Source organism: Protomyctophum bolini (assembly GCF_963924005.1).
Source record: "Protomyctophum bolini genome assembly, chromosome: 11".
In the NCBI taxonomy this organism is placed as follows: domain Eukaryota; kingdom Metazoa; phylum Chordata; class Actinopteri; order Myctophiformes; family Myctophidae; genus Protomyctophum; species Protomyctophum bolini.
In genome coordinates, this window is record NC_137872.1 from 24,286,731 (window position 1) to 24,310,602 (window position 23,872).

The 23,872-nt window shown below is 42.5% G+C and overlaps 2 protein-coding genes across 2 annotated transcripts in view; both read left to right on the top strand.

Annotated features, from left to right (window-relative positions):
* The first annotated feature begins 481 nt into the window (after positions 1 to 481).
* On the top strand, positions 482 to 7,062 carry qtrt1 (queuine tRNA-ribosyltransferase 1). Its single transcript, XM_080775887.1, has 9 exons — positions 482 to 787; positions 975 to 1,043; positions 1,199 to 1,337; positions 1,981 to 2,175; positions 2,555 to 2,693; positions 3,100 to 3,175; positions 3,591 to 3,700; positions 4,733 to 4,817; positions 6,584 to 7,062. The coding sequence occupies exons 1-9, from the start codon at positions 488 to 490 to the stop codon at positions 6,734 to 6,736; spliced, it is 1,266 nt and encodes a 421-aa protein (XP_080632013.1). The 5' UTR covers positions 482 to 487; the 3' UTR covers positions 6,737 to 7,062.
* Positions 7,063 to 9,096: 2,034 nt separating this feature from the next.
* Positions 9,097 to 23,872, top strand: part of kcnt2b (potassium sodium-activated channel subfamily T member 2b) — a gene marked incomplete at both ends in the record, with an annotated part of 81,360 nt that continues 66,584 nt past the window's right edge. The window contains one exon of the mRNA XM_080775653.1: positions 9,097 to 9,185. Coding sequence (XP_080631779.1) covers positions 9,097 to 9,185 — 89 coding nt within the window. The remainder of the gene's footprint in view (positions 9,186 to 23,872) is intronic.

Genomic DNA, 23,872 nt, shown 5'->3' on the forward strand with positions numbered 1-23,872 from the left:
AGAAATAGGCCAACAATACAAATTACACTAATTTTGTGGATTAATTTACTTTTAATGCGTGGCCCCCACAAAATTACCGGAACTATTTAATATTCACCAAAACCAGAGCAGAACTCTCACCACAGGAATCGGGCAATCAATGAATACAGTAACCACTATAGTAAATAATGGCAAGTATTTCATACACAATTTAAGTTAAAAAAATTGTGAACTATCCTTAGTTATAAGCCAAGGCCCCAAGGCTTGCTTCTTTGGGGCTTGTTTTCATAGACCTGGTTGCTTGTTTCTCTCGCTCGAAAAACCGGGCAACACTGGTACTGCGGAAAGAATATTGTGACCCTGCTGGAGACACGAGGTTACTGCACTCCCGAGGAGGCGTGCGTTTTTCTTTGACTTAACAGCTTCTCATTGGTCAACTGTACTGTCAATAGAGAGCCTGTCACCTGACTCACGCACACGTTTTCGTGTGTTCAAAAAAGAATGCAACATGGCTGCGCCCAGGGAATGTGCCGTCCAGTCTGACAACACTGAGGATAGCAGCAGCAGCATGTCTTTGCCGAAATCTCTCTCCGCCGTGGTGTCTCCGCTGACTCTGCGACTGATCGCTGAATGTCCAGTGACAAAAGCACGAGCGTGTGACCTCGTGCTGCCACACGGCGCCGTCAGCACCCCCGTTTTTATGCCCGTCGGTACCCAGGGAACTCTCAAGGGGATCACTGTGGATCAGTTGGATGCTCTTGGGTGTCGGATTTGTCTCGGCAACACGTACCACTTAGGCATGCGACCGGTATGTGGAATACTGCAATGAAAGTAGCATTATTGACATGTTTCTGACTCTGAGACATGCATTTAGAGCTGGACCAGTCACCAGAGCTAAGTCTAGTCTAGTAGGTCTGGTGTGTTGTTGCCATCAGTCACGTCTCTCTCAAACTCTTTGTTGTGTGCTTCCTTATCTTCATTTCCACTATCCATAGGGCCCAGAATTGATTGAAAAAGCGGAAGGTTTGCACGGCTTCATGAACTGGAAGCGAAATCTCCTTACAGTGAGTGTCCCCCCCCCCCCCTTCTTCTCCTCTCCAGTTGGCATCCTTACATTCTAAATACATGCATAGTAAGAGCAGAGATGAGATACTGACTGTGTGTGTGTGTGTGTGTGTGTGTGTGTGTGTGTAATGCTATCACTATCCTCTGCTCACAGGATAGTGGAGGCTTTCAGATGGTGTCTCTTGTTGAACTCTCAGAGGTGACTGAGGAAGGGGTCAAGTTCAAGTCTCCATATGATGGAACAGAGATTCTTCTAAGTCCGGAGAAGTCCATTGATATACAAAACAGCCTGGGTCAGTAGGCTTGAGTTTTACTTTTTACTTTGTGCAATAACTTAAAAATATATTGCATACTGTGTCTATTGGAGGTAATGTCTAGACTCTGTATCTCAGGAATAAATTATCTAACTAGATAAAGTGCCCCTGGGCATGTCTCCACCATGGCAGGTCAGGTTGTGGCCTCCTGGTGGTGCTATAATAGGCCAATGTGAAAAAGGTGCCATTTCTTCTTACTTCTTGGATGGTAATTGGATGATTTGAGGCATTTTGCATATGTTGGCACTATAACAGGCCGTTCTGAACAGAGGTTCATAGTTGGCATCCAGGGAGTGTGTGTGCAAAATTTGGCATCGACCGGGTTAACAGTGCCGGAGATTAGCTGTACACAGACGTCAGACGGACACACACACACGAACGGAGTGCAAAACATACTCTCTCCCCATGCCTTCGGCCTAAACTTGGCTGTTGCTAGGGGTGGGTATTGCCTGCAACCCCACGATGGATACGTATCACGATACAGAGGCCACGATATGCCTACGATCATCATCTTGTGTATCGAATCGATTCACATATCGTCTGGACTCCTATATATCTATATTGATACCAACCACTAGCTATTGCTATGCCGTCACTAAAGGTCAGTTGTGGTTCCATGCAGGGTCGGATATCATGATGCAGCTGGATGATGTGGTAAGCAGCACACTGACAGGACACAGGGTGGAGGAAGCCATGCACAGATCCGTTCGCTGGCTGGACCGCTGCATAGCGGCCAATAAAAATGCAGACAAACAGAATCTGTTTGCAATCATCCAGGGTGGGCTGAATGCAGAGCTCCGCAAAGTCTGCCTGGAAGGTAAAGATTTGGTTTCTTTGATTGATTGAATACGTTATTAGTCAGAAATGTAAACGGCACGAGGTACAGACAGACGGCTTGTTTCCATGGTCATCCTATGTATTAAATTAATGAACATAGCATAGAAAATAATACAATAATGCATGTCATCAACAAATGTATAGAGGAGAAAAGGGACAAATGTTGGCAGTGAATGACACCTACTTTCTATTTACAGTACCTCCCTCTGTGGTCTCCTGATGGATGGTTTATCAGGCTAGCTTTGAAAGAAAACAGTGATTATTATTATTTTAATGGATGGACAGGGCATTTTTTGCTCCACCTCTTCCAAACATGGCTTTGTTGTGTTTCACATCATTTGCACATTTCTGTCCTGAAGAAATGACCAAACGTGACGTTCCTGGTTTTGCCATCGGAGGCCTGAGTGGAGGAGAAGAGAAGGACGATTTCTGGAGGATGGTTACACTGAGCACAGACCGCCTGCCGCGAGAGAAGCCTCGATACCTCATGGGTGTTGGGTGTGTGTCCCATATTAGTGGTTCTCAACCTAGGATTTTTGGGTAGTCCCCAGTATGACAGTGACGTAACAATTTAAGGACTTTTAACACCTACAAAGGAATAGACCATTACTGCAACGTAATCAACAAACTACAGTACTAATTTAATTTAAACAGCAGATCTACAAGCTCACACATCTCACAATACGATGTGTTGTGAGTTTGTAGATCGGCCATTTTTACAACATTGATATGTTGAACCAAGTCAAACTAAATTGAATGCCTCAACTCCTACATTCCAAGTGGTTATCAGAGTGTGGGGTCCCCAGTTCAAAATTCAAATATGATTATTTTGGGAGGGTCACAGCCTGAAGAGGTTGAAATAATTGATGTCTCCTTCCTGTGTGTTCCTCATTTGTTCTTTTAGATATGCTGTAGATCTGGTGGTGTGTGTTGCCCTGGGCTGTGACATGTTTGACTGCGTCTTCCCCACCCGCACTGCAGTAAGTACTTAAACCTTCCGGCCTTGCAACACTGATAAATCTTTCATCTGTATAAGGGAAGGAAAACTTTAAAACATCACTGACTGCGCTCAAGGCAAATCTGGTGTTAGTCACCAAGACACTCGCAATCCAAACACGTGACTGGTTTAATTACACTCTCAAACAGATGATGAATGCGTTTAAATCGTTTTATGAGTGGTTGACAAGAGTACAGAATATCTTCAGCCTGTGGCTGTCATCATCCGTGTACTTTAATGATAGCAATATGATTAGGCTGTCATGATTGTACTTGGACATTAATAATAGCAACGGACAAATTGCAAACTCATGCAAAGCTGCACATTATTTTGGCTTTTGCTGATGAAAAATCAGTATCTGACATTTGCAGTGATGCTCTTCTTTTTACTTACTCCAGAGGTTTGGCTCTGCCCTGGTGCCGTGGGGATCCCTCCAGGTCAAGCAAAAGCAGTATGCCAAGGACTTCCAACCCATAGACCCAGACTGCCAGTGTCCCACCTGCAAAAGGTAAAAGAAGATGCAGCAGTAAACGATGAAGTGGTGCTTATTAATGGATGAAATGTTAGCTGTAATTAATAATGGATAAATGAACAATGACAGCGTTATTTTAGTCCTGTTAAACCGCATTATAGTAAGTGAATAGCTCTTTTCTAGGGCTACACCTCCACAGTACACATCATCCAGAGAGTAGAGATGCTCTTAAACCTTGAATTGGTTTTGTTGCATTCCTAAGCCAATAATTCAATGACCACGTGGCTGCTCAGTAGGAGACTCTTTGAGTCTGAGTCTCCAGGATAGTCTCTGCCGGCCATCAAACTATTGGCTTAGGAATGCGACCAAAAAAAACCTTGAATTCAAGGCTTCATGGTGTGCTCTGAAGGAGGGTTTGGTGAACTTCTGCACCCACAGTGCCAAATGTGTCTGGCATGTTTGTATTTAGCTCTGGTCCATAGCTCTAATGTGTTGCATTTAGAGCTATGTTACTCTCGACTTCCAGGGCTCGCATGAATGCAGACCAGCCTCTCGTCTTTATCGTAAAATAAAAAGAACATTTTTGCTACTCACCAAAACAAAGGCGGGTTGTGTCATTAGAAAGCCTACTTTCCTTAGTGGAAGCACTCTGAGCCCCCCACCACACATATAAATGGTACTTTTTGGCCAAAAGGGGATTTTGTTTCCACCGGAGAAAATAAACTTTTAGTTACTCCACTGTGCCTTCTACCAATATTGCCCAGAGAATTGCCTCATTTAAAAAAAAATCCCTTTCTAGCCAAAATGTACCGTTTATACGTGTGGTGGGGTCTCAGAGTGCTTTCACTAAGGAAAGTAGGCTTTCTAGTGACAACCCTTTGTTTTGGTGAGTAGCAAAAACATTATTTTTATTTACGCTAAAGACGAGAGGCTGGTCTGCATTCATGCGAGCCCCAGAAGTCAAGGGTAACATAGCTCTAAATGCAACACATTAGAGTTATGGACCAGAGCTAGTTTGTATTGTCATACACATAAACAGCACATATGAAACATGTTGTCTTGTCTCAGACACAGTCGGGCATACCTGCATGCCCTATTCAAGACTGATACGGCAGCCATGCATCATGTCACCATCCACAACATCAACTACCAGGTCAGTGTATTTGTAGTAACTACTAATTCCCAATAAGTATTCAAACCATTGACCATTTAAAAGTAGCACCAAGAGGCTGAGCTTCAGCAGGAACTGTGACATTTCCACTTCAAACTAAACCAGAAAACGTATTGCTGATAAGGTGATTTATTAACACAAAATAATAAGGTCTAAAATGTTGTACTGCAACTTGGATAAATGAAACTGAAGGCAAAAATGTCTTCTCTTGAATGTTCTTGGTCATCTCTGAAGCACTCAGGAAAGTCGTTCCTGAACTGCTGTTCCCCACAGTTGACCAAGTTTCACAACTGATATCATGTTGACACTTATCGCTGACTGGTCCTGAGCATCAGTCTTTCCATCTAATGGCTCATTAACTGTCAAACCAAGCATGGTCTTTGTCCAATTCCTTTGTTCTTGGATAGATATGTCGAATTCTGGGATGCTTTAAACTACAAATGCTGCAACTGAGTAATTTCTTAGTCTTTACTGAAGTGTCCCAGCCAAAACGTATTTAATTTTCGTTTAGAAAAGTAAATTTCCCGTTATGTGTCCTCTTTATCAACTGTGGACACAGTTCTAGACCTAGAGCGTGTCCACCTTCACAGAATAAATAACTCTTCAGAGTAAACTGACTTTCATTTTCCTTGGTTCCTTTCTGTTTTTCAGTGGTTGGGAGGGGGGCATAATGGTGGGGCAAAAGTGAAAGAAGTCTCAACTATAGCCACAAGAGCGACACAAATGTTAAGCAATGCCTGCTGAAGGAGTGCTAACGTGGCGAAACGCGTCCGTGAAGCGATACTTTTCTGCGCTGTTCCAAATAACAGAGACAATCTGTGGGATTTGAGTTCTTGTTTTCAATGCCATGCTTAATGATTTTATGAAAGTATGATATTGAAGTGGGTCACCATCAAAAACTTGGGCATAGCAGCCAGACAATGTTGTATTAGTAAAGGTGTGATTTTGCTTTGTTTCTCCATCACAGTATATATTATTGTTCCTTGTTCAACTGAATCTCTGGTTCCCATCTGGCTTGCCAAGAGTGCTGCAGTGCGAGACTTGACGGTCGGAGTCACAGCTCTGCCCGTGGCAGTGACCACTGACGCCAATGCGCCAACAACTCCCTCTGTTGCGTTTGCTGTTGGTGAATGCACCGGAGCCACAGCGCCACCTGTAGTTGTTACAGTTGGTGTTGGTGTCTGCCTGGCAACTCTGGGTTGTGAGGGGACCTGTGGGTTCATTGTGAATGTGGTGTAGAATCAGCTGTTTGCTGTCGCTTTTCTAAATAATATGACAACGTTACATCTGTCACTTTCAATTTGATAGAAAGACCTCTCTTTGAACCTTGCACCTTCATTTTTGCCATATTAACAGCCATATTTGTCTACAGCTCCAGCTGCTCCTTTTCCCTACTTAGCTGCTCCATTTGTACCTCCAGGGCATGTCTATTCTTGGATCATTCTTTGCTACACATTTAGATAATTAAAATGCCTTTTCTAAAATATGTAGAATTGTAGAATTGTAGAATGTAGAGTAGATTTATATGCATAATTTCTAAATCTAATTAAAATAATTTTGTAACTACATTAACCCTGGCTTCCCTATTTGGGCATGGCACAGAAAAAGTGAAAATATAAGATATACAAAAGCTGTTAGATTTATTTTCACCACAACGGCGTGGTATACAATACTAGAACGGCCTTATCTGTAAATTATTCAAATGAAATTGAAATTATATAAATGCAATCTTTCTCCTTTTTTTGCAGCTCACGCTGATGCATTCTGTAAGACAAAGCATTGTGGAAGGTCGGTTCCCAGAGTTTATCAGGACGTTCATGGAGAGAATGTTCCCCTCCCGTGACCAGTACCCTGGCTGGGCAGTGGATGCCCTGGCCTCTGTCAACATCTCATTGGATTAACCCATTTTGGGCGGGAACCCCTTTTGGTGTTAGCATTATGTTATGCCTTAGCTATTGAAAAATAGCAGATCTACAAGCTCATAGCGTGCCACTCGAGCTTGTAGGTCTGCTATTTTTGAAAAATTGAAGAACCACTGACATAGAAACATAGCTTTTTCAGAAAACTGTCAGGATGTAGAATACATTTTTAGAGGGCCTGGAAAGTCAAAGACTAGAGACGTTTGCTACAGTATAAGAAAAAGAGGTTGCACATCAACAGCAGTGGAGTGCTAGACTGAAAATCCAGTATACAGTACATATCAAAAATTGGAATTGAACCACCCCCCCCCCCACAAAAAGAAAAGGTTGGTTCAAATAAGAGGGAAGGCATTTAGCCGAAACGTCGTTTATTGGCGTGTGCCAATAAAAAAGTGGAAATGTGAGTACTTTGCCCTCCACTGATTTTAAATTGTTGATGTTCTACCTTTTGGTGATTTTCTTTTCTTCCAATGCTTGCCTTTGATATGGTGCTGGGACCACTGGGATTTCAGCTAGGTTTGTTTTTATTTTTTTTATTCTTCATATGGGTGTTTTCGTTTATTTAAACTGTTTTCATTTGCATTGCCAGTTGTCTTGGTGGTGTTAGAATAGATTTTTGTATACAGTTGGATGGTCTGTCCTGTGAAGCATTCCTCTTCAAATGTTCATGATCAGAATGTGTAACTGAAATGACGAATCCCCTCTGGTACCACCCTTTTTGTCGTTGCCATGGCTACAGACCAAGGCCTAGACCCACTTAACCCATTTAGACCTGAGGCCGATTCTACAAGTGCCTATTAAATCGGTAGCCTATTTCTCACACTTTCAAGATGTTTCAAAAATGTTATATATAATATAATGCTAAAATGACATAGAAGTTGTATTTTGACTTCTTTACATTTTGTAATTTCCCATTCCTTTTATTTTACACTATTTATTTTCCATGTACAACAAACAATAAATAAACATTATGGATTGTTTCTATATTGCTGTATTGCTACTTTTAATGTGAGTATACCAACTTTCTCCACCACTACTTGACAAGTCTACAGCTTGCCTAAAGTCTACTGTATATTGATCCAGTGGTTCCTGAGGATCCTTGAGGGGGGGGGGGTTCCAGTGGGTCCACAGCAATATTATTGCTGGGGACCCACTTAATATAAAATAAAATTAGATTGAGAATGAGAACCATACTGCATTCATTGATTGAGCGTTCGTGTGTAATTATGACACGGCCGCTAGAGGGCAAAAACACACCAAAACGTGATACTAAATTGTCAATGCGCGCGCGCGCTCATAAATAAAAATACTGGTGGAATTTGGAGGCAATTATTCAGGGAACATTTCCTACAATTTCATTTCAACTTCTACGGTCTTTCTGACACACGATGAACCAATTTGTATAAAGAGTAAAGACGAAAAACGGATATGAATGTTATGCCTGGCTTGACTACTGAATGTGATTATGTTTTAGTAGGCTACTACGCTCCATCAAAGCAACAGCTTGCCAAACGGTGCCAAGCAAGCGTTCCAAATTAATGCACATCTGACTGAGGGGGCTGTATTATGCTCGCAAATTGGAATGCCTTTTTCATACATATTTAAGCAGAGCTTACGAATATTTTCAATATGGATCCGGATCAACATTAATTCATGTAGGTATAGCCCTATATGAACGAATGAATAGTACGTTATTTATGGACATGTGTGTTAGGTCTGAGTAAGGCTGACTAACATTTATGCTGTTTGGTTTATGCATTGTGCTCCGCTCGGCGCGCCTGGGTTTGGCGATCCCCCAACAATAAAAGTTAAAAAAAAAGAAAAAAAAAAAAAAGAAAAAAAAAGCAAGCGAAAGAAAGAGTTGGTGACAGCATTCCGCGGACGAGTGTGTCCTGTGGGTTGCCACTTCCACTGTTCACCACAGCTTTCCAGTCGACCAGAGAGAGGATGTGGATGATATTCAACAACCAGTTGCACACAGACAGTCAGTCAGGCACCAGCTGTAAAGTAGCCAGCTACCCGCGCCCATTACGACGGAGTGCGACCATCATCCACCTGTTGTCTCTCGGAAAGCAAAAAAGTGGAGCTAACATAAACAGCGTCTCTGGGAGAAAATAAGTTGACTTTGGGGGAGCAATGAGTTGTATCGCTTCTCTACGTTTTGACTAGGAAGAGTTTGGGGTGTGTGTAGCTGTAGCGTGTGTGTTGGGAGGGGGGAGGGGGGGGGGGGTCGGATTCGGATCAGAAGATCCATCCTCCGCGCAGTCCGCACTGTAGTGTCGAGGCGCGGTTTGTGCTCCCTGCTCCTGCTTCAGGTTGTGTGAGGAGGCTGAGGAGGGACAATGGTTGAGCTGGAGAAGGATGTCCTGCCGCTGCCTCCGCGGTACCGGTTCCGCGACCTGTTGCTCGGGGACTGGCAGACTGACGATAGGTAAGTGAGGGAGGAAGGAGGACACTCCTGAAAACTCTTCAAATGGCTTTATTGGCTACAATTAATTAACGCACAAATATGCAGCAGGTTGTTGTGTTATGCATCCAACATCCAACTGATTTAAAAAGTATAAATCTACGTGATTGTTTTTGCATTACAAGTTTCAGACCTATATCTTAAATAACGTGTCTTTGTGATAAAATAATAGCTCTACAAGTTTATTTATTTTAATGTTGAAAAAGATTGAATAAAGAGGTCTTGAAAATCAATGTTGCAAATTTGCAATATCATCAGTGCAGTGGACAGTGGTGCATCTGCATCACACACCCCTGCCCTGCTGTGGGTGACCGACTGTCTGCAACAGGTTTCATGGTCGCAGGTTTCATGGACACTGCTTGAGATAAGACTGAAACGAGTAGCCTAGTCTATGCCAGGGATCTCAACGTTATTTTTCAGGCCAATTAAGGAGCCCCTATCTGACTGAGAGAGAGATGAATCAGGGAGCCACTTACATAATTGTATAACATTGTGTTGCAAATTGCAATGCAGATTAAATGTTTCATAGTTGGCTTCATGGTGGACCTTGTTGTAAACAAGTGTAATGCTTTATCATGGTGTCGTGACTGTCGTCCACAGTAAAAATGTTGTATTGACTTATGCTTTCGTTTGAACTGTACCCATTCTGCATACTGTGGGGTTTTTTTCAATCAATCAATCAATCGACTTGTTTGACAGCACTATCATCAGTGTATGTTAGATTAATGTGTATTTTCAGACATAAACCATTTAAACTGTCAATAAATGTGACCTTTCACTACTTGGTCAGGTCTTTTTGAGTGGTGCAACCACTCCAAGGAACAGCAATGTCCTTGTTCACCTATGTGTTGTTAACTTGTTCACCGGTCCTATGTGTTCACTGTTCACCTATGTGACATTAATGAGCCAATGACTATGAGTACCAGTAGGGGCGCTGTTGTGCCAGAAACACAGAGAGAGAGAGAGATAGTATTAGTGCTGCACTGTTGCCTGCTAATGAGAGAGAGAGGAGAGGAGGGGGTCCGGGGGGAGAGGGAGAGAGGAGAGGGGGGGGAGGGAGAGAGGGTAGTTTCACCACTCAGTTCACATTTTTTCCCTCTCTTTGCCAAAAATAGCAGATCTACAAGCTGCCAGGCGTTGTGAGCTTGCAGATGCTATTTTTGGCTGAGTTGTCCTTAGAATAGGGATGCTAAGTGATTAATGTAAAAAAAGAAAACACCTGCGTGAAGTGAGGGGCGCTCTTATCATTATACATCATCATACTGTTACATCATCTCATGAACAACTGAATTTATGTGATTAGTTAGCCGATTTGCTTGTCTACATATGACGCAAATTTTCCCTTCATTGTCAATGGCATTTAATTTAAAATGTATGTCATATTTGAGGCACATATATGACCTAATTTCTCCTTTCATTGTCAATGGCAAATATGAGACGTGTGGGGACAAAGCTGTGTAGGATAAAGATTTGAGGGACTGGGGTTGAAGACCCCTGGACTATGTGGTAACTATAATACATATCGTTTCAGGAATAATTCAGCAGCTATACTGTGGACTGACACTGCAGGGGGGGAAGGAGAAAAAGGAGTACCATTCTAAGAATAGCCTTGTTTAAATGAACCTACTACTCATTATTATTTAAATGCCAGGTAATTAGAGTGTCCCCTCTTACATTAAATCATATCTAATGATTCCTTTGGGTGGTCCTGGGGAGTGTAGACAGGAAGGCCCAGAGTGATATATTATATTATACTGGGCCTCTTCTCTTATCAAATATAATTTGATATTCATATTATTTCTAAAAGCCATAATGACACAGTCATTTACACCTTGAGTTTATGTACCGCCTACAACTGTGAAATTAAGAACGTTAATTTAAATTGAATGTTACCGTAATTATCACACTCAGGATTTTGCCTGTGTGCCTTGCAATTTAAGGTGGGTGTTCCAGGCAATTAACCTGTGCTTAAACTCTAATTTGTTTTGATATCCTCACGTCCGATCCCCATGTCAGATGGGAGAATACAACACCTCATTCTAATGGGAAACCTTAACCTCCATTTAATGCTTGGTCTCCCTTGTTACTAGGGGAGGAAATGGGACCCACACTTGTGGACTTGAGTGGGCGATTTCCATTTTTTTTTTTGTTTTTTAGATGAGTCAATTATTTTCTTGCTCCCAATTAAGTCATTAATGCCAATTAATTCCTCCCCATACGTTTCTGTGTTGCCATTGTTGTTGTACCCTAATGCTGCGTTCACACCATAGACTGTAAAAAATATGGACAAAGCGTTCCCCGGGTCTAACATGAACGTAAAATGAAGCCTGTCAGTCCTTGAATTGTAAATCGCCATCTTTCTAGATCCGTGGGTGCGGAATCCCGATCATAGACTGTAACGGTAGCCACGCCCCTCAGAACATACGCGACTTTATGGTCATTTTTTAAATAAATGGGACCATCATTTTCCAAAAATAATATTATGACATTAGAAATGAGACTTTAAACTAGTGACTGGAAGCAGAAAGTATTCATGACCATGTTTATTAAGGTAATACAGTCTAGGTGAAGTTGGGCCCAAATACATGGACTTCTATGGGGCTATGGGTTTTTTTGGGCCCAATGACAGCGCCACAACAGGCCATTATATGAACTTTCAGGAAATCCCGATTTCCTTAGTGGCTTCACAAAATATCTGTCTGCCCCCCTGGTTCACACGGGCAGACGCAAAGACGCAGTCTACCATTCATTGTCGAAGAAAGTGAGCGACATGAAGCCTAGTGTAGCCTAGAGCAGTGTTTTTTTATGTCAAGGACCCCCAAAATGATATTCATTAGCCTGCGGACCCCCCATTTTAAAATACATGCCAAGAATCCCCATAAGAGAAGGTTTTTATGGCACCAGGGCCCCCGGTTTGACCTGAAATAGGCTACGTCCCCCTATTTACTAGCATTTCTATCTCTGGGAACCTAATACATATTGTAAAATCAAACTTAATTTAACTCTGAGTTACAGACCCATAAGGGTCCATTTGGTTCCTAACTATGATTTAACTAGTTGAGTTGAGTCATTACATTTAGTTTGACTCCGTTCCACAGATAAACATTGTGAAATAGCTGATCTACAAGCTCAACACCTCGAAAACGCCTCGCAAATGGCTGACCAGTTTTTACTTTTTGAGTGGTGCAACCATTCCCTGTGTGTGGCTGGGTGGCTATGTGGCTGGGTGCCTGGGTCTGAACACGAAAATAGCATGGTTGTTTTTCACCACCTGTGCGCAACCTAACACACACACAAATACACACTCACATATTAACTGTATACATGATGATTTCGGGTGTGCCAGTACAGTGACAGTACAGTACAGTAGAGGGTGTGAATACCAGGGTCTTGAATATCAAACGACTCGCTCCTTTACCAACTCTCCCCGCAATGTAGTTAACAGTTAATTTAGTATTTCCCTCCCTCTCTGAAATCTGAAATGATCTTGTATACAGATTTATTTGATTGTATAGTAGTCGATCTCTATACTCTGTAAAATTAAGAAAGAATAACATATACGGTGACTAGTTAATCCTGCCACCTTAATTAAACCCCAAGCACCCCGTTTATCCGTCCGCCTTTGTCCGCCTTCTCCTACAAAACCACACCGTTTGCCCCATGCACAACACCACCGGCATGCCTGTCCAGACATAACGCACTACTTTGCATCCATGCAACTGTCATATTTACATTACAATACCCATTTCTATGAAAAAACACATTATTGCGCAACACCAACAGCCTGTTTGCTGTGACGTCAGCATCGTCCCCACTTTGCAGCCCGCATCCACAACAGAGCACACTGTCCCTACCCCCTTCTGGCTGCTAACTGACTGTGCCGAACAGTCCACCACCACCAGTACTACAGAATTTGCCCGTACAATCGTGATAAAGACAAGGCACTGATACAGCAAGTGCACATTCTATAGTCGCAGTTAACGCACATGGAGTGGACATAAAAAACAACCCTGGCTTAGCACCTCGATCGCTTACAAAACAAACGCGTGTGTGCAGCGTGAATGATAATACAAATGACCGACCTGTCTGTATGTCCGGGGACCCCCACACACTACAGTTCCACCGCTCACTTCACACAGGTGTAGGTTTTATCCCCAGTTACATAGAGCATTTGGCATTTCATACATTTTCTTCAGGGGTACACTTTTTTACAAATCGACCTATCCCCAAACAATACATAGTCATATTAGTACCGGTAGTCAATTGCTTGCTTGCTTTGTTTATTTGATTAGTTTATAATTTATTTTCATTATTTTCTATTTGTACACGAATAAAACCCTTTCACTAAGCTTTGTAAGGCTACTTATTTCCTGACAAACGCTCTGCATTGTCATGACAACCACGCACACTGATGGATGGGAATACGTAACGGATTAGGTAACATCTAAAGTGCCAGTCAGATGTAAACAGCTGGACTGGAGCCTGGATCTTTGGGAACTTTCTGTTTTTTTAAAACCATTGGCCCCCTGCACATTACATTGCTCCCAATTACTGCTGATAACTACCTACCTCACTGTTCATAGTTCATACTCATTACCGTCATTTCATGTTACTCACTACTATTACACCTTCTCTTATATCCAAAACTAAAATAGCCCATGACAAAATATGCAGTGTGTTGTCCACAGACACAAATATGAAATCTCCATATTTGCCCAAATTGTGCTGAGTGCCAGTCACCTGTCGCCAGTGTGTGTAACCGTACCCGTTACCCTGTATTTACCATGTCCCACTCCCTCCCTCTACTGAGGGAGGGAGTAACTCTGGTAACTCTGTCATTCTGTCACTCTGTCAGTCGGGGGGACTCCCCGGTACCCCCAGAGACCCCCACATGGTAACTCTCATTTCTCTACCGTTTCGGACGTGGGGCGGCTCGTCGGAACCAGGCCGGCACCTTGGCTGTGGTCCTGTGGGTCTGGAACTTCCGGGGACCCCCACACGGAGTTGCACCACTCACATCACACGGGTGTGATTTCATAATATAGTTTGGTGATTACCTTTACAGTAATGATCTTTTTCTTTATTATTTTGGTATTAAAAACCGCCTTAAAAGCATATGAATTGTCACTTTACTGTCATCTAGGGACCCCCACACAGGTTGAGAAGCACTGCTTTAACCCTGCGCCAGCCGAGTGCTGTGGCTGTTTTAACCACTTGAACCCTAGCATCAATGTAGCCTGTGAGGGGTCCGCGTCAATATGCCGACGGTCCATTGGTCCGATCGACAACCTACCTCAAACCCTCACCCTAACCCTAACCTCCCCCGGGGCAGACACCTAAACCTAACCACCCACCCTCTCCCGACCCCCAGCGCACCTCGGACCAATGCTCCTTCGGAGCAATGGTCCGTCGGATCATAGGGTGCTTCCCGGCTGTGAGCTTACAGATCGGCTATTTCCTGCAAAGAGATTTGATATAGGGAAACAATTATAGGGGGCCAAGGATAGACCTTTTGGGAACCTCGGGCAACGAAGTATGGGTTAAGTTGTTAAAACGGATAATTGCAGAGAGGAGACGTTCTTGAGAGCCAACGTGTTTTGGTCTTAGCAACGACATTCATGTGCACTATAGAGATATATCCAAAGTCTGGTACGTTGGAACAATAGTGGCACGTGAAACTCCTACATTGTTCTAAATGTATAATCCGAAATTAAATTAACCCTGCCCTGGGCAGACTGTAACCTTTGTTGTCTTATTCTCAGGCTGTAAAAAATATATACTTTTTATTTTATTGTATTTTGTGTGGAGAGTCTGGAGACCTTTTCACACCTGGTTACATTTGGCTACACTGCCATTTGAACAAAACGTAGCCTATATATTCAAATATTTGCACACATCTTCATGATCAAAAAAAATGTGTGAAGTGAGGGGCACTCTTATCATCATACATCATCATACATCCCATTCCGCAGTCAGCCAATCAAATCATCACAAATGTCATTCCGTCCAATCAACTTTTAGTGTCTGCACTTTTCTGCCCTCACATTTTCCCTCAATATGTACTTTGCTCAGCCAATCAAATCATCGCTATGGGGTGATCAGCCAATCATCAGCCAATGTTTGTGTTCACACAAACCCTCAAAGCTGGGCATCAAAAATAGATCTACAAGCTCATGAGCTTGTATAGCTGTTATTTTTTTGTATCAAATGACACAGATGCTTTCCCGGTTTTAATGGGTTAACTAACATTGTTGTAATGTGTGATGCATTTATATGTGGCACTTGTATGGTCCAAATGACGGGAGAATGACTACAGTATTTTAATCAAATACGGCGCACTTTGAAACAAGTTTGATGTACACACATAGAGGCAGTGCAGTTGACGTGCCTGGCATCTTTCTGTACAGACTCACTACTACAGCACTGTTGGAGTACTATCCTTTCATCTGAGGCTTGCAGATATGAATTTGTTTCTTGCATCATCAGTATTATCTTTGACCTTTTTAAAGCCATCTTATATTTGAACGAGGCAATAATTGCCGATCTACAAGCTCTGTGAGCTTGGCTATTGTTTGTTTGTTTTGATTGTTTGTTTGTTTATGTATTTATTGAAAATGTTCACTTATATTGACATTCCCCAAAACATTGATCACATGAGCAGTAAAGATTTTAGTGGATTAAATCTACAGTTGTAAAAAAAAAAAGGTTTGCGTCACAATTACACTTGGTTGTAACACCCTAGCGCATCCAAAATTATTTATTCTCCACTAGTCTCTTGTAGCGGACTGTCTGGATAATAAGGTTGAAGTTGACTGATATGTTTGACGTTGTTTGGTCAAACCATGTGACTCCCATTGGAAAAGCATTGTGGTGGCCCAAGAAAACTACCAAACATTGCTTGATTGGTGTTTGGTACGTGTGAATGAGGCCCCAGGCTGTTTTATATAATGTTGCTATATAATGTTGCTGCCCATGCTGGTCGTCAGCATAATCATTTTAATCAGAGTAATAATCAGTCCCAAAGTTTGTGCAGGAAACAGTCAATATAAGGCTCAGAGACCTGACATTTGAGCAGGAAGCCTTTCAAAATAATAGTCTTAGCTACAACACATTGCGACTATGGAAACCTCCCCTGCGGGTCCATTACAAACCCCCCTGCGTGATAAAAGGTAGTTCTTTTTAGAGAGATTAATTTAGTTGAAAACCCCTTCTTCCCCAGAGCATGGAGATCCACTCACCCACTGCCAGTGGCCTTGCTGTGGTGTTGTATCCATCCGTTGCCCAAGGACTAATATGTTACCAAGCACAGAGTACAGTGTGACCTCAGTCACATAATTACTTGGCTTCTGTTAGCAGGAGGCAGCCTGCAGCGCTTGGTTCTAGGAAAAGTCAAAGAAAGAAAATTTGATTCTTAAAACCTCAGGGTTACAAGAGGGGAGGGATCGAAGAGAACGACAATAACATTCAAAGGCAGAGAGATGATTTTTGCAGAATGTTGACACTGAACAGTGAGTGATTTAGATGTTTGATGAGACATGTGGCAGTGTGACAGAAAGGCTGCAAAAGCTGTGCCTTAAAGGACCACTTCACCACTTTTCTTCTTTCAACCTATCTTCACTAATGATCATGATAAAATAGCACAATTCTTTTCTACTCCTGCAGGCTTTCTATTCCTGAAAAGTTGCAACTTAAACTTAATCAGCACCCTAAAATAATTATGTATCTGAAAACATTATAGGTTAGAAATAAGCCACGTAGTAGCAAACAGGCTGAGCTGGCCCGCGGATGTACTGTAGCGAAGCTACATCCCATAGCCTGAAGGGATGCAATGATCTGATTGATTCAGAAACACATTCTGTTTCAGACTGAAACTTAAAAATAAAATGCCCAAAAAAGCTGGAGTCTGGAACTATTATTTCATCCAATCTGTATTGTAGAGCATGTAGTTTTCAACCAGTGGTCCGGGGACCACCAGTGGTCCTTGAATGGGTTCCAGGTGGTCCCCAGCTAAATGGAGAGTTGGTAACGGAATGGATCTTTAAGTAACTCTGAATTATCCTTAAACATCTGCAATACTTAATTTACAAGAAGTCTACACAATTTGAGCATAGTTATTTTGATCAACATTTTCCTGTTAATAATTGGCAAGTATGTGATGCCTGAAGCTTACAAGCTTGACAACTGACCAGAATAAAGTAGTGATTGCCTTATAGTCCTGCCAGTCTGTGTCATAGGAGGGCTGTGTGGAGTAAAGAAACCCGTCCACCAGTGACAGTTAGGCAGATTTTTTCTAAACATTTTTATCATCGTGAGAACGATGGCTTCCATTATCGCATTGCAACTTTTCAGGAATAGAAAGCCTGCAGTTTCTGAACTGCCCACAGCCCTCCCATGAGGCACAGACAGTAGAATTTTTTTTGTGGCATTTTATCATGAACATTAGTGAGGACCAATTATATGAAGGTAGGTTCTAAAGTGGTGAAGTCGTCCTTTATCACCCACTTAATAACATGAACTCCAGAGAGTCTGGATTCTGGGGACGTCATGTTAGGTGAACTCTTGTCTTTGTCCGATTGTCAATTGTACTTTGTAGTTCTTCCAATACAGTTGGTAATCTCTTTAGTTATCACCCTTGGAAATCTCCTGTGAGCCTGGTCTTATTAGGATTACATGACTAGATAGAAAAGAGAGCTCTGTTCTCAACCACTGTCCACTTCTCCTGGGAAATCTCCCAGAGTCCTCCATCCAGGCTTCCTTCCATCTGCTCTGTTAGATTCTGCAGACAGTGACAATGTACCTCCAACCCATCCAAACCCTAACAGGATCAGGTTATCCAGATTGTTTATAAATTATTTTGTACTAGCCCTTACCTGTTGTGAGATACCCCCCTCCCCCCTTGTGGCCGTGAGGGGTACTGTGTACTGGGTGCGTTTTTTATTCACTAATAAATAAATAAATTAAATTATAAACCTCCATATTATTATGGTCAATGCCCGTGTGAAAAGTGGGAGCGATTGGTGCAGGCGGTGAGGAAATATGGCAATGTTCGACACACGGACAGACATTCAGACAGACAGACATTGACTGAATTATAGTATGATAATCGATTACATTGATTCCTATAGGTTAACTGTGGTTCTCAACCTTTTCTGGCTGCGACCCCCCCCCCCCCACAAACTAATCATATTCGAACTCGGGAACCCCCCAAAATAATCATATTGTCACAGTGAGTCAAAGGGTTGGACTCAAATGCAGGACAAGACCAGGAATGTTCAAATTAAATGATTTATTAAAGCAGAATGCTGTCAAGCCACAAACAAAACGAGTAGTAGCATGCAGAAAAGGCAAAGGTTCAAACATGCAAACCTTTCGAAGCAGTAAAGTCCAAAAATGCAGCCTTTCAGAATTGCAAAAACAGAGAACCAGGAACTCAGGTACAACACAGGGGACAAGGAAGTATGTTCTGACAGTGGGAGAGTGGAAAGAGTCCAGTCTTATGGGGAGCAGGGTAATTGCCGAAGTGTTCACAGGTGTGGAAGGGACATGTCACTGTTGGGCTGAAGAGGGAGTGGGAACAGGTGTGTGACAAGGACTGAGTAGGAATGGAGAGTGGGAGTGGCTGACGTGGAAATGCAGACAGGGGAGGAAGAGTCAAACCATGACACATATTGAACTGGGTACTCCTCCCCAACGACAAGCACTTGGAATTGTAGGAGTTGAGGCATTATTTAGTTTCAGAGAAAAATATTGTGAAAGTAGCCTTTTTTTGCCTCATTCTACTTTTGATGCACGAATGGTCCCCAAACACCACCCCCAGCACAGGTCAATTGAATTGCAAAGGCACTCTAGCTCTAGCTAATGCCCCTAATATAGATATGCATGTTGCCCATGGGCACAGGCCAGGGACTTGCATCCAGACACGTACACTTGTGTATACACATACGTTGTCTCCCTGACACTGACACATGGTGAACTCAGGTGGGGAAGAATGGAATAAAATTGCATAACAATGTGCTATACAGTATATAAACTACATGTTACTTTCTATTCTATTCCTGCCTGTACTCCAGCCAAGTCTACAGGGGGGCAATGGAAATGAAGCCACGTGACCTTACTACAATATCCTCATATAGGGTGCTATATATATCAGCGTATTGTATTTAAAATTTCCAAATAAAATCAATGAGTCACACGGAAACAATAGCGAGTCTTGTAATCCCCTCTACTGTTTAATGTTTACCTCATGGGACCGCACATCCCCCTCTCTCTCTTCCCATGATCCTCTTCCCCTTACAAATCTATCCTTTGCTCTTCTTTTTATTCCCAGTCTGGCTCTCCTCCACCCTCCCCCCCCCCACCCCTCCACACACCGTCATTGTTCTGATAAGTGCCTCCAATATCATGTGTTTTTTCCTCTTTCAAGAGCCCTCCACTGCAGTGTCTCTATGGAATTACATTCTACCATATTCTTTGAACAGCTTGCAGAATGTGAGTGGGTTTTGGCAACACGTTGGATTTAGATGGGAATTGATTTATGATTGATTTTACACACGTGAGGCCATAGTAGCCACTGTAATATGCCCTGTACTGTTAGTAGTATTAATAGTAGCCACTATGCCCTATGCCCTGTACTGTTAGTAGTATTAATAGTGCCGCTGGTCTTTGCTCACATCCACCAGTTTTCCTGGTTTTCATTTGTGTTCACTCCAGCCCTACCAGAAAAATGGGAAATTAGGGCCAACCAGCTAGGGGTAAAGTTCCTGTCCATCACCTTTGAGATTGGAATTCGATAACTCTGTAATTCCTCCGGCTTGGGCCGGACGAACACAGTTGACAGCGTTCATACTTAATAGGTGGGAGCTGGCAGGGGAGGGCATTGTCTGTCGCTGCACTAATGACTCCTACAGGTTGGTCGGAGAGTCTCTTCAGCTGTGATTGGAACGTGGGAGGATAGCATCAGTGGTGTGTTCTATAGGTTTTAACTTTTTTCAGAGGGTATACCATGATTATTCCGTCCCGTGCACATGCACGGGTATATTCGCGTGTGGTTACCAAATGAAATAAGCTCTCCATTGGTTAATTAATGTGTGTATCTCTTAGAAACTCCAATGGTCAGCAGTCATTACCTCTCAAAACAAGTCTACATCCTGCCCGCAGCTCCTCAGATATGCAGGAAGAGTGTTACTGGACGGTATACTACTTATATAGCGTAACATGGTATAACACACCACTGGTACATGGAGCATTTTCCTCCAAATGCGTTACGTATAACCTCCCAGTCAGTGCAATTAACTCCTTGTCTCCATGTGTATGGGAGGAGACGTGGTTGTCTGCATTCTCCCCAAGACCAAACAGTAGGGCTTAGCAGTGACAGTCAGGGATTATATACACATGTGGAAGGAGTTGGCATCAAGACCGAAATTGGATAGAGAAGATTGAAATTGATCTAAAATAAGTTATCCATTCCAATATAGTCTAGTGCTGCTGCAGAGATGGATCGTGTCTTCTCTCTGCCACTATTTATATTCTCTGGCAGTGAGTCAGAGGTTATTGTTTTGATCAGTAAATGCCAGATGACCAAACAATGAAATAAATCTCTTTGAGGCTTGACAGGTCTTTCTCCAGTTAAAAGGGCAGCCCAGTGACTCTCCAACATAAGCTTAATACAAATCTCCTGGGTCTGTAAGTGGCTGCACAATCACTGTCATCAACAAATACAAAATACTATATATATGTACAAAGGAGAAAAGGCAATTTGGAAAGAAACCAGTGATTCACATCTTTAAATGGATGTTGTCAAAGCATTCTACATTTCGGTAGCAGAGTAGCTGAATGAGGATTTGTATTGTGGCTGTGGGTGTCATTCACTTTGGATAAGTAGGTAGGGTATTGAGGGCACTGTCCCTTTGATAATCTTAAAGATGAAGTGCCGTGATCCCCCCCCCCCCCCCTCTAAAACATGATCATTAGGTACTATGATTTTACTACCTAGATTATACTAAAAAGTAATTGAATTACTATTAATTTTTGTTTTTTCATGTCATACTGTATGAAAGCAAGGAATCATCATAGCTTCAAATTGACATATAGGTTGTGCAGTTTGACCTACTAGTCTTTGAGATATGGCTTAAATACAGTAATGTTTTAAGGTAAACGCTGAAAAGGTTATGGCAAAAAATTGTGTATTTTTGATTGGGCCTTTTGACTCAAACGCTTTCAGCTTTCAGGAAGAAACCAAAAATACACAGGGAAGACATATTTGAATATTCTAACCACACCTGGGGGTCTATTAGAGTAATCCATAGACACAAGAAAAAGTACACAAATCACTGCACTCCATCTTTAAATACAATCTTCTACCCTGAGCCATTCCAGATTAGCAAAGTGTGTTGGAATCCCGGTGGTGCTGTATGTATTATTGTAGTATTCTAGAGACTAGAGTCTTCTTCTGACTGTCTTAGATCTGAAAGCATAACAGCAGTTCAGTCAGACAACTCAGTGTGCATACGATATTATTCGTATCATTCGGCTCTGCTGCATTTTCTCCCTGCTCGGCGCGATTAAACACCATCGTAAAACATTAACAGCAGGGAGATAGATATACAATAAACCCTCATGGGGAACATAAATAACAGAGCTGGGGTGGTGGTGGGAGCAAACATCACATAACAACCAGGAACCATATGCAGAGGAAGGCAGGTAGAGCATGCAGACTGGTGAGCTTAAGTAGCCCGCCCAATTGGTCAGCTGACTGCCACATCAGCGAATTACGTGTGGGACTTGCACACACTTATACACCCACAGTCACTGTTTCCACACCTAAGCGCAAAACGAAAAGAAGCTGCGGACAGAAGAAGCTGTGCGCAGGTTTTTGCGCAGGTTTTTAGACAGCTGGTGCATGGAAATTAAGCTCCACCTCCGCGGACGACTGACGCGGAGGAGAGCGTTTCCGAGAATCTGGCCGTCACGCAAGTCGTCTGTGGAAGTAGAACTTCTTTTCCATCCACCAGCTGTCTAAAAATCCGGAAAAAGAAGCTGTGCGCAGCCGAGAACATGCGCGGCTCTTTAGTAAGTCTGGCAGCACCTATACTCCTATAGTAATGCAGCATGTTAACCGCTTGAGTATAGTATGCGCCTTGAGCATGGCATGAACCCCCTCGAGTATGTCTGCATGAACTACTGTAACTCTGCAGGCTACGCTCCATTTATGATCCAACATCACAAGCAAAACACTGGGCCTCTGTCTGGTTGACATTGATAGTGTTTTTGTATAATCAGGATAGCAGGAGCATCTGCCACGGCGCGGCTTGTATTTGTGTGTGGATTGTAGGAGTTGAGATGAAATGCAACAGTCTCCCACCAGTGCACAACACAACAGCACAGCCGCCCGCTCACACTGCAGGAGTCTTCCTCTGAGTCTGGGATTACCATACAAATGACAGCCTTTTGTCCTTAAGACGATTCTCTTATTGGCTGTCTGTCGCCACCACATGTTCCCTCGCTCAATCTCCGTCTCTCGCCATCCCATCATGCCCCCACTCCCTTAATACCTCCTTCCAAGGCTTAATCTAGTAAGGCCAATGTGGAACAAGGTCCATCAACAACATTGACAACATCAATACTTGTGGCAGTTTTCCAACGACACCAGCCACCCCCTCCTGCCTTCCTGTGCTGAAATTGACTCTTTACATCTTGCATTTAAAATGCAAAATTGAATGTCATAGCACCATTTTACACAATTATTTATTTATTTATAAAATACATACGATACTGTAGACTTGATAAGCAGCATGTCTGACTAGCAAGGCACTGTCATAAATAGGGGGAATATAGCAGTAAAGAGTGTGTACTGATGGAAAAAATGATCATCCATATTGTGGTGTCAGTTAAAAATTCAGCCAGGTTAAATTGAAGGACCAATCGCTCCATGGCTATTACTTTTAATGTACGTAAAAAGACGTACAGGTAGAGTAGAGTTTACAGAAGCATTGAAAAGTTCTCCACTTTGTCACGCTGATTGGCTGGTTGGCGGGTTGTCTGTCAACGCTGTACTCCCTCAGCCAAACATGCATTAGCAGGGTCCAGACTCCGCCTCCGTACAAATAAATGGAAATGCGATTTCAAGGGGGAGTGGGTCATTGATTGATTGATTGATTGTATTTACTAACAGTATGCAGAATGGGTACATTTCAAACGAAAGCACAACTCAATACAACTGTTATTGTGGACGACACCATGATAAAGCATTATGTTTACAACAGGGTCCATCATTTTCAATTCATCAGAACATTTAGAGACGTACAAATATACACACCCGTGTGAAGTGATTACATAATGATGTAAATTCTCCATTCATTGTCAATGCGTCTTTGTGTAAGACGAACATCTACACTAATAGCTGAATATAGGAGGGGCTAGGGCCCCTCAAAAACAGTAAATCATCATATGTCATCTGTCAGGAGTGGATAGAGTGGATCATATAATTCATACAATCATATAATTGGGATATATAAAGGTCAGAGGTCCTTTGTTGAATCACTATTAGCTTCCGTTCTTGACCGTTTCCTATGACCCTTTAAGCCTTGGCCGGCTTAGGGCCAATTCATACTCCTAATTTACCGCTGTTTCGGCGCTGTAGTGCCGAAATGATT